The sequence below is a fragment of the Carlito syrichta genome, unplaced genomic scaffold, assembly GCF_000164805.1.
Source record: "Carlito syrichta isolate Samal-C Ts95f unplaced genomic scaffold, Tarsius_syrichta-2.0.1 Scaffold112228, whole genome shotgun sequence".
NCBI lineage: Eukaryota > Metazoa > Chordata > Mammalia > Primates > Tarsiidae > Carlito > Carlito syrichta.
Genome location: NW_007056324.1, coordinates 501698 through 512408, shown reverse-complemented (window position 1 = coordinate 512408; position 10711 = coordinate 501698). Strand labels below are relative to the sequence as shown.

Below are 10711 nucleotides of genomic sequence, written 5' to 3'. Positions count from 1 at the left end.
TTTGATTGTGGAAGGGAGAATTCTGGGTCCTCTGACACCTGGGAGGGCATCTAAGTTTAGGGGCATCATAGGGAAATTTTAGCTGGAGAGTCTTTATAGGATGGGAAGTAAATGCATCTTGCCTGCATTGCTAGGTAGACCCATTAGTTTGGGCTCTAGGATGGAGGGGAGGACACCAGCTGCATATAGGGCTACTGTTATGTGTCAGGAGTGCACTGAGGGAAGTACTGAGTTGGTGGGGTGGGAGGGGCTCAGGGCAGGGCAACTTGGAGAAAATGTATCTCAATTGAGAGGGTTGGTAGAGGCCTGATTTGACTAGCCCTTCACTTCCAGATGCTGATGGGTAAGGACACAGGAGGCAGCCTTTGGGGGTGAAGAGTTTATTGCTTCAACCCCTTGACCCGGCCAGTCCAGGCTCTACCAGCAGTGGTAGTCAGGATAGGTCTCAGACACAAACTCAGGATGGACGATATAGTTGTTTCTCTGAGGACCACCAGACTTCTTGAAGTGACTTGTGTCCCATCTGCGGGGAGAGATGGATCAGTCCTTTCGGACCCTCAGAGGTTGAAGTGAATATCTGACTCCAACTTGCAATGCTAACTTTATCCCAACACTTTGCCACTAACACTGACCTTAGGCTCTGATACTGACCTCCTGGACTCAAGTTCTGCTGTTAAATTTCTGATACCCAATACCTGCCCTCTAACACTGACTTCTTACCCTTTACTTCAACCCAACGTATTTGACTCCAAGCTCACTGCCAACCTGCAACTTTTCAAATACCGGCCTCCCTTGCCCTCTCACAGGGGCCTCCATTTCCTGACCAGCTTTGACTTCCCCATGGCACCAGCTCCCCCTGGTGGTATCTTCTTGTTAGTGCATCTCAGCGGAGCGTTCCCGCCCCAACTAGACCTTCCCCCCATCCTCATCCCGCACTCCCCCGCTCCAGCCCTGCCGAGCCAAGGGAACAGCCTTCAGGATGCACTTGTGCGTCAGACTTACTTAAGGTTCGGACATGGGTAGTATGACGGCGGGGGAGTTGTAATAGCACACTGCATTCCGGGCCGGTGCTCGCAGGGCGATACACTCCTGGAGGAGGAAGCGGTGGGCAGGGAGGGATTGGCCTTTTGACTCCTATCCCCAACCTAGACCAAGCGCTTCAGATGTCAGTCCCAGAGTTCTGAGATCCCCCTCTCCTCCTTCCTTGTCCTTCAAGACCTCACTGCAGCAGCGCCTCTGGAGAGCTCCCTGGAAGTCTACCTCCGTGCAAAGCCTCATTTCTGCCGTCCAGGGACGAACGCTTGAACGCTGGGGAGGGTCGGGCTCCGGCCATTGAAGACTTGGAGCCCGCGGAACCCCGCCATTGCACAGCAATTTCTCCAGCGCTATGAACCAGGCAAAGTTTCTGAGCCTACTAGAGGCTCAGACACTTCTCCGCTCCCCCAGTGGCCCTGTGAGGGTTAAAACCCAGTCGTGCACAATGAACCAGGCTCTCGGCCTGGGGAGGGTGGGGGATCACCGAGAACTCCTCTGCACAGCTCTTTAGACTCCCGCGGACGTGGGAGTTCTCCCAGGCTTGATCTGCCTTGCCCACAGCCGGATGCAGGACGAATACTGTGCTCAGGCCTGTTTCCTTGGTAGTAACTCGCGAGGGTGTCTATCTTCGGAGGTGGTGCGGGGCTCCAGAGGAGGCCAGCGCCATTCTGGTAAAGTTGTCGCCATTTCCTTGCTCACTTAGTCTCCGGCAATGACCCCACCCATTACCGACGGTGACCCGGGACCCAGGAAGAGAGGACATTATTCTGAGAACGCAGGGCACGCCACAGGTTAGAACTTGCGTCGCTAGGTCCAGGCAGGAGGCAGGACTATGAGAGGAGGATGCGACCGAGGTGCGGGTTTTCTTCCCCCCAAACCCTCCGACAGGACCTCAGAGCGTACACAAGGGCAAGGCTGACCTTGAGCCCAGTACGGGAGAGGCAGAGCCAGGGACTTGGAGGAACCTTTGTATAGGCTCTCCTGTCTCAGTTGCTAGCTCAGGCACGGGGCCCGAGGGCGGGACACGTCTGGGCCCAGTAGGCCAGCCGAGCCGGGTTTGGCCGGCTGGGGGCTGACCTGGAGCCGGGGCAGGGCTGGCGGGGCGGGGACGTAGCGCCGACTGCCCGGCAGGGCGGGCTCCGGGGCGGGGCTTGTCTGGGGCGGGGCCCGGCTGAGGCTGGGGGAGCCCCGCGAACCTTACAGTCGGTTGCTCCCGGCACACAGGCCGCAGGTGGCGGTCGGCGCAGGACGCCCCGGGGGCGCAGTAGTCCACCCCGCGCAGACAGTAGTGACGGCCCGAGCAAGCGCTTTCGTAGCCCTGGAAGGGCAGGCGGCCGGGCAGCGGGTCCACGCATCCGCATCGGGCCGTGAGCTGCGGCGGCGGCTGGTTCCGTGACAGTGAGTTCAGCATGTTCACCACCACGTCGCGCTCTGCGCCCGCGGGCCCCGAGCCCGGGAGACCCAAGACACAGGGAGGGGAGGGGACAGGGTTACGCCCTCTCCAGGACCGTGGCGCCCCTCCGGGTCCCCCAGCCCCGCGCCCCGCCCTCCTCTGGCCTTCCCTGCCCCCTCCGCCGCCCCACCACTCGCTACCGTAGGCGTTGAGCCGCTCCGGCTTCGGAGGGTACTCCAAGGGCATTCCTCGAACTGCTGAGTCCATCCCGGCCTCCTGGAAGGGGCGCACACGCGTCTCAAGCTCGGATCCGGGGCTTGAGTTGCTCGCTCTTGGGGGCCCTCCCGGAACGCCCAGATCTATCGTCCGGCTGCGCCTTCTGAGGTCTCTAAGCAGCTCCCCCACTCTCCCGGGCTCTGAGGGTTTGGGGTTGTCGCCGGGCAACGCGTTTCCTCCGCCCACAGGGGCGGGCGGGCCGTGGAGAGGGCTGTAGTCCACGCGGTTCGGATCCTAGGCCTCTGACTGCCCTGCCTCAGCGCTTGCCACCGATTTTCCCCTCTTTGTCTAGCTGACTCTGTTTAGCTGTGTCTGAGCGTCTCTCAATATTGCTTGCCCGTCAGAATCACATGGAGAACAGTTGAAATTCAAGAGTTCAGCCAACCCCAGGTTAGCCATGAGCCTACAGTTAAGAAGCCCACGCCGCGGCACGGTGGCTTACGCCTATAATCCTAGCACTTTGGGAGGCCGAGGTAAGAGGGTTGCCTGAGCCCAGGGGTTCGAGATCAGCCTGGGCAACTTGGCGAGACATCATCTCTACAATAAATCAAAAAATTAGCCGGGCGGAGACAGAAGGATCACCGGAACCCAGCAGGTCGAGGCTTCTGTGGCTGTGAGCATGCCACTGCAACTGCATCCAGCCTGGGCGACAGAGTTAGACTCCAACTCAAAACAAACAAACCAAAAAACCCTTCACTGGGCACGGTGGCTCACGCCTGTAATCCCAACACTTTGGGAGGCCAAGGTAGGATCACTTGAGTCCAGGAGTTGGAGACCAGCCTAGGCAACATAGAAGACCTGGTCTACACACACACACACACACACACACACACACACACACACACACACACATAAAAGAAAAGAAAAAAAAAAAAACCATTATCCTGGCATGGTGGCTGTGCCTGTAGTCCCAGCTACTTAGGAGGCTGAAGTGGAAGGATTGTCTGAGCCCAGGAGGTCAAGGCTGTGGTGAGCTGTGGTCAGGCCACTGCCCTTCAGCCTGAGCTACAAAGTGAGACCCCGATTTAAAAAAACAAAAATATAACCCTCTGCTCTGGCCTTGGATCTTCTCTCATTCCCTCAGGTCTGGGACTGTGGCTGGACTCTCTCCTGTCTCCTTGGATGACCTCTCCTATATCTGCACTGCCAGGGAATAACCTTGCTTTCCCTCCTTTTGTCCTTTTGTCCTTGCTCACATCACAAAGGGGGAAAAGGCGGAGTAAGGAGATTCAGTTTATCATTGACTCCTTGGTCAGCCCCCGTGTCACAGGGGCCAGTCCCTATGGGGAGAGGCCAGTTGGCAACTTCAGGAAGGCAGCATGTCAAGGCGAGCACACCAACTGTGTCCTACAAAGCCCGGGCAGGGATTGAGAGAGGGCCCCAGCACAGCCCCATTCTTGGGCTCCCTTTTCAACTAAAAAACAAACAAACAAAACCACAGCCAGGCATGGTGGCTCAAGTTTGTAATCCCAGCACTTTGGGAAGTCAAGGTGAGAGGATTGCCTGAGCCCAGTGGTTCGAGACCAGCCTGGAAAACGTGGTGAGAACTCGTCTCTACAATAAATCCAAAAATTAGCTGGGTGTGGTGGCACGTGCCTGTAGTTTCAGCTACTTGAAAGACTGAGGTGAATGAATCTCCTGAGAGCCCAGCAGGTCAAGGCTGTGATGGCCATAAGTGTGCCACTGCACTCCAGCCTGGGGAACGGAGTGAGACTCCAACTCAAAACAAAACAAAACAAAACACAAACCCTATTTTCACAGATGGAGAAGAGCTCTGGAGTATTGTGGTGGGAAAGGGAAGCGGAACTAATGGCGAAATATCAGCTTTAGGAGGTGGTAGAATGTGTGTGTGTCCAAGAACCCTGGCATCTATGCTAGGTAACCATAGATACCTTAGACAGCCGGGGAAGGTAGGTGGTATACTTGTTCCAGCAGCTGCTGTTGTAAGGTCCCATCCTCCATGTGTTGTACCGGTCACTGTCCAGGTAGCTTGGGCTGCATTTATCTGCTAGAACACAGGGATGGAAATGTCAGGTAGTGGTACTCCTTACTCCACCCCAGGATCTTGGACTCTCTAGATGTTTCTTCTATGACTCCCAGCACAAAACCGGCCCTCACTGGTCTCCCTCAGGTCAGTCCCCAAGCCTAGTTGGGCCCATACTTGTCTTAAACATTGAGATGCAGCTCATGTCCCACACCTAAGGCGGCCTTCTGAATGGGGTCTGGATTCATTGTGTTGATCACTTTTCACCTTGGCATTACCCTCTCTGAGTCGGCCATTCTGGAAGTGAGGCCTCCTCTCAATTCCTCACTCTCATCTTCCGCTCCTGGCTCCAAGGCTTGCCAATTCTGCCTCCTTAAAAATCACTTGAATCTATTTCCTTTTCCCATCCCCCATGATCTCACTCCCATATCTCTGCAGTGCTTTAATCAGGAGATATTGGGGTTGTCGCCCCAGGCCAATGCATTTATTCTGCCCACAGAGGTGGCCTGTGGGAAAGGCTGTAGGTGGCCTCTGACAACTCTGCCTCAGGGTAGGAGACAATATAATGTCATGGTCAATAGATATCTATCTCTGCAGATAGATTGCCTTTTTTCAAATTTCAGTTTTGTCAATTACTAGCTGTGTGTGACCTTGACCACGTTAATTAATTTTGCTGTCTCAGTTTCTCCAGCTTTAAAATGGATAATAGTACTATTTACCTCATAAAATTGTTGTGAAGTTTAAATGAACTAGTAGATGGAAAATGTTTAGGATGGCCTCCACATAAAAAGCTATTATAATTAGCCTATAGGTCTCCTTGCCTCGGGCTTGAAATCCTATAACCCAGCCTTGACAAAGAAGCTGTCAAGGTACTTTTTTCACAAATCAAATTTTGTTCAAGATACTTTCCTACTTACAGCCCTTCATAGTCAGCCACCCTCCACCCCCAGTCACCTAAGCTGGTCTTCTATGATTCACTCCCCCGGTAGTCTGAAAGAACACTTGTGAGAACAGTATGTATGAAGTCCTACAAGAAGAGCAGGTGTGTGAGGGGAGGTGATGGAGCATTGGGATTTGGAGTTCTGGGTTGGTGGTTTGGAAATGCTGAGATTGAGGTGTTTAGGGACATCCAGGTAAAGACCATAATCAGATGAAGGAGAGTGGACTTCTGGTGAGAAGTCAAATCTGGAAATAAAGTTTGAAACTGTCAGTAATTAAAGCCATGCATTAGGCTGGGTGTGGTGGCTCTCGCCTGTAATCCCAGCACTTTGGGAGACTGGGATGGGAGGATTGCTTGAGCCCAGGAGTTCAAGACCAGCCTGGGCAACATAGCAAAACTGTCTCTTTACCAAAAAATTAAAAAATGAGCCAGATGTAGTGCCCTGCACCTGTAATCCCAGTTACTCAGGATCGAGTGGAAGTGGAAGGATTGCCTGAGCCGAGGAGGTTGAGGTTGCCATGAGCCATGAAAAAAAACACAACAAAACCAAACAAACTTATGTATGAGATAAAATGGCCAGGGAGGAGCAAGGAGAAGAGAGGACTCAAGATAGCATCTGAGGAGCACCATGTTTCCACAGTGGATATCCAGCACAAGAGACCCAGGAAAGTGAGGCATCAGAGAAGCCGGGGAAGGAAGTCATTTCAAGTAGAGAGTGGTCAGAAGAGTGAAATGCATAGGATAGGACTCATAGGGTAAAGACTGCAGAGTCCCTTGGACTTGATCCAAGAGCCACACAAGAGCAATTTTAGTGTTCGAGTGTAGGCGATGCAGATTTCTGACTTCAGTTGGGAATAATCAGTTCATTCAACAAAGCCTTAGGAAGCCTGGTGCTGTGATCAATGGAGGGGCACAGCTGTGAAGAAGACTAGTCTCTGCCTTTTGGAAAGTACAGGGACACAGATCATAAACACCTAACCAAATGAGAAAGGTCATTTCTCATACAGTGTAAGAAGGGGTGAGAAAATAGTGAGTACAGACCATGTTTCTGAGAATCTTGGCTGCTGAAGAGAGGAGCAAGAGATAATTTTTAGTCAGGAAGTAACTAGATAAAGGTTTCAGGTTGAGGGAAAGAGGTGTGGTGGGCAGAGGGATGCGGGAGAGATGGAGAGAACTTATGGAACAGGGTGGCTAAGTAGATGGCATCCGGAATACACTCGAAGGGATTTGTTTGTCGGAGGTTAATACTCTCACCATCTCTCTAAAGATGAGACACAGGGCTGTTCCAGTTCCTTTTCCACAGATAGGGAACCCCAAAAGGCAGGGCTTGAGTCATCTCCTCCAAAGTCAGGGTCAGGTCAGGTGGTTGGAAGTCAGGTTGGAGTGGGAACTGGTTAGGGAAGAAGTGTAGGTCATGGGTGGAGATAAGGTTGACAGATAGGATAAGGATGGAGAGAGAGGTCAGGATCCAGGCTGGGTTCAAGTTTGGGGTCATTGTGGGGGTTAGTGAGGGGTGAAACCCTACCTTCCCCTTGAGAGAGCCAGTACTTCTCAGGCAAGTAGGGGTGACCTGATATGGAATCCTTATAGCTGTAGTCTTGTGTGGCACATCTGACCATCTTCTGCAGGTTTTCAGAATCCACGTGGCGCTCTGAGGTATGAGTCAGACCCTGGGCGAGGGGAGAAGGGAGAAGTGGCTGGGTGCATACAGACCCCATTCCTGTGGCCTTGCCGGACCTAGGTCCAGACTCTCTTGGGAAGGTCAGTCTAGATGGGGGGGTCTCCCAACCCCGCTCCCCAAGCCAGAGGGAGGCCCATGCCAACCTTGGCCCCTCTGCACCGTTCTCTTGCTTGAATTGCCCTTTCCTCCTTCCTTTCTATCCAAGGCTGGGTCTAGGAGCCAAGCTCTTGCCCTCAGAGTGGTTTTCTGTCTTTCTCATTTCTGTCATTTCCTGACCACCAGTTCGTGAAGGCCAGAGCTGCATGATCCTGTCCTGTCCTCTTTCTTCTAGACTGTGTGCTGCCTGGGAGTGGGGCCTGGGTCTCCTCCAATAGAACAACAGGCCCCTGGCACAATCTGGAGCCTCAGAAAAGGCTGGTTACCTTGGGAGGGAAGGGAAGACTCTCTGGGAATCTAGTACCTTGAAGGAGCCAAAGGACAGGGCTGGAGGGTTACTTACTTTAAAAATTAATTCCCTAACTCTAACCTGACTCTGATTCTGCTGTGACTCTAACCCTGACATCAATATTGCCTTTAACCCTGACCCTCACTTTGACCTGGTCCTCATCCTATCTTGACCTTTTTTCTGTTCTTGATCCAGACCCTGGGCTCCTCTGCTTTTTGGGGTTCACCTCACCTCATGCCAATCACTCCCTGTTTGGCTAGATCTGTGGAAGCCCAGGTCAAAGCCTTCCTCTGAGGCACCCTTGTTCTCAACTGAGAGCAGAATGCCAAGTTAGTTGTGGGCTCACAGGTCTCTGCAGGTAGCTGAAAAGAACTGGGTCACAGGGGTAGGGCACCCAGCAAATGCAGACATCAGAAAGAGCTTCCTCATAAAGGGCGGTGAGGTGCTGACAGTGTTGCTGTCACCCACACTTACTCCTCATGATGCCTAGAGCAGAGGCTTCTCTTGACCAGGGCTTAGACCTTGCTGTTCCCAGAGCTCCAATCACCCTGAACGTCCCTCAGCTCAGGGACTTCTGGGACCAACTGTGCCCAGTTAGCGTTCTGTAGGCAGATCCTACACGGTCACACGCCCATGTGTGTGGAGGGCAGAATATGGGAGATATAGGTGGAGGGGTCCCATGACTCAGCACTTCCCTGAGCTACACACACACACACACACACACACACCCAGATATACTCAGAGACGCACCCAGATGTACATTCATACATATACACTGAACATTCGGATACTCACACACTCACAAATACAAATACAAAAACAGTCATTTAGAAAAACTCATAGACATCATCAGTTTTTCTGTTAGATGCTCTCAGATGTTTGCAATTTTTGCCTGCTCGTGTTCATGAGTAGGAGACTGAAAAAACTTATTGGAGGCTTTGAGCTGTGTGTGGGCTTTGTCAGTCATGAGTATCTCTGTAGAATGAGCTGGTTGGACTATGTTTTGCAAACTCTAATGTCAATATTTGTAGGTCTTTCCTAATGGACTGATCAGATTTTTCTGAAGACGCCTTCAATTTTTGACCCAAGGGTAATGACCTTGCTGCCAGTGTTCTGAGAACCTAGTGCAGAAGAGAGCTGCTGCAGGTTTTAGCATTCAGTATATGGAGGTTCACTTGTTTTCAATATGGTACCCTGCCCTCAACTGGTATCCTCAGGTCTGAGATCCTCACCAAAAGTTAACCTTTGGACTTGTAGAGACAAAGGTGGGCAGTCAACCCTATGGCATGGAATAGAAGAGGGGATTCATGGATTTAACTACTTCTTAAATGGCTTTCAAATAATCCTTATTTTAGCCTTGGCCCTGTCCCATCTCAGTTCCAGAGAAGCCTAGGAATACCAGTGCCTGAACTTTTTTTGTAAATTTTGCCATTTTAGGTTGGATTATGTCTTGGGTTTCCCGTTGCTGACTTTGAATTCAGCTTTCTCATATCTGCTAAGTCAGTTACTATGTAACTATCCATGCTTCTAAAAAAATATGTACTTTTTTCTTTTCCTCCTCCTCCTTCTTTTTCTTTCTTTCTTTCTTTTTTGTAGAGACAGTGTCTCTCTCTTTTGCCCAGACTGGTTTCCAGCTCCTGGGCTCAAGCAATCTTCCCACTTCAACCTCTCAAACTGTTGGGATTATCGGTGTGAGTCACTGTACCCGGTCCGGTCCAGTTACTTCTTATCTATTATACTTTACAGTGTCCAAGATTTTGTTGCCATTATCCCATTTTTCTCATCATTCTTGAGAGTTAATGTCTTAAATACTCATTTACTACTATAGTTTTAGAGGTGTTTCAGGAGGGAGTAAAAACATACGTGTTCAATTTTAACCTAGAGAATTACATTTCTTTTTTATTATTATATTTTATTTTAAAGTTGTAGGGTACAATTCAGGGCTAGGCATACAGATGTTCACTATGCAGCTACCCATGTTGATGAGGTGCGCCTTTCCCCTCCCCGGGCAGATTCCCACTATTGACAATCCCTCCCTCCTCCCCAAGAACTATATTTCTATATGAATCCTTCATCAGTTCATGTTACAAATATCTTTTCTCAATTTTGTGGCTTCTATCTTTGCTTTTATTTGTGGTGTCTTTTGATCATCAGAAGTTCTTAATTTTAACATAGTTGAATTCACTAATATCTTCTGTTATGGTTAGTGCTTTTTGTGATTTGTTTAAAAATCCATCCATACTCTCTTCTAAAAGCTAAACAGTTTTACTTTTCATGATTAATCTGCCAGGAATTTGGGCAACTTTTCTCTTCTTTAGGTATGTTTTAGGTATTTTGGGGGCCTTTTTCCTATAAATATTAGAAACAGTTTGTCAAATTCTTCAAAAAATCCTCCTAAGATTTTAATCAGAATAGCATTGAATCTTTATATTAGTAACTTTTCTTCCCCGTGAGCATGTTATATCTCTTCATTTATTTATTATTTAAAAAAATATTCACTGGGCGTGGTGGCTCATGCCTGTAATCCCAGTACTTTGAGAGATAAGAGGCAAGAGGATTACCTGAGCTCAGGGATTTGAGACCAGCCTGGGCAACATGGCGAGACCTCGTCTCTACAAAAAATAAAAAAAATTAATATAGCCGGCCTATAATTCCAGTTACTTGGAAGGCTGAGGCTGAAGGATTGCCTGAACTCAGCAGGTTGATTTTGCGGTGGCCATGAGCATGCCACTTCACTACAGACTGAGCGGCAGATTGAAACTCCAACTCAAAAAAAAAAAAAATTCAATAGTGTTTAATAATATTATTCATACAGTTTTACACACATTTTTAGATTTATTTCTACTAACTTTTTTGTTGCTATAACAAATGTATATTTTAAAAATTATGCTTCCGAAATATTTGTTGTTTGTATAAAGAAATGTTTTTTTTTTTTTTGAGTTGGAGTCTCACTCTGT

General features: G+C 49.9%; 1 protein-coding gene and 1 long non-coding RNA gene across 4 annotated transcripts in view; one reads left to right on the top strand and one right to left on the bottom strand.

The window, feature by feature from the left end:
* Nucleotides 1–364: 364 nt before the first annotated feature.
* CUNH9orf24 (chromosome unknown C9orf24 homolog) overlaps nucleotides 365–10711 on the bottom strand; it is a 19731-nt gene continuing 9384 nt past the window's right edge. The window contains exons 2-7 of one of the 3 annotated variants that reach the window (XM_008070904.1): nucleotides 7154–7298; nucleotides 4597–4712; nucleotides 2629–2704; nucleotides 2237–2466; nucleotides 1003–1089; nucleotides 365–523 (exon numbers count right to left, since the gene is read on the bottom strand). In XM_008070904.1, the coding sequence (XP_008069095.1) occupies nucleotides 1003–1089; nucleotides 2237–2466; nucleotides 2629–2704; nucleotides 4597–4712; nucleotides 7154–7298 (654 nt within the window). In that variant the 3' untranslated portion in view covers nucleotides 365–523. Of the gene's footprint in view, nucleotides 524–1002; nucleotides 1090–2231; nucleotides 2467–2628; nucleotides 2858–4596; nucleotides 4713–7153; nucleotides 7299–10711 lie in introns of those variants that run through there. The other 2 variants (XM_008070910.2, XM_021718624.1) reach the window with 2 other exon arrangements.
* LOC110596724 overlaps nucleotides 3007–10711 on the top strand; it is an 11909-nt gene continuing 4204 nt past the window's right edge. Inside the window, exon 1 of the long non-coding RNA XR_002482663.1 lies at nucleotides 3007–3094. This is a non-coding gene — a long non-coding RNA (uncharacterized LOC110596724). The remainder of the gene's footprint in view (nucleotides 3095–10711) is intronic.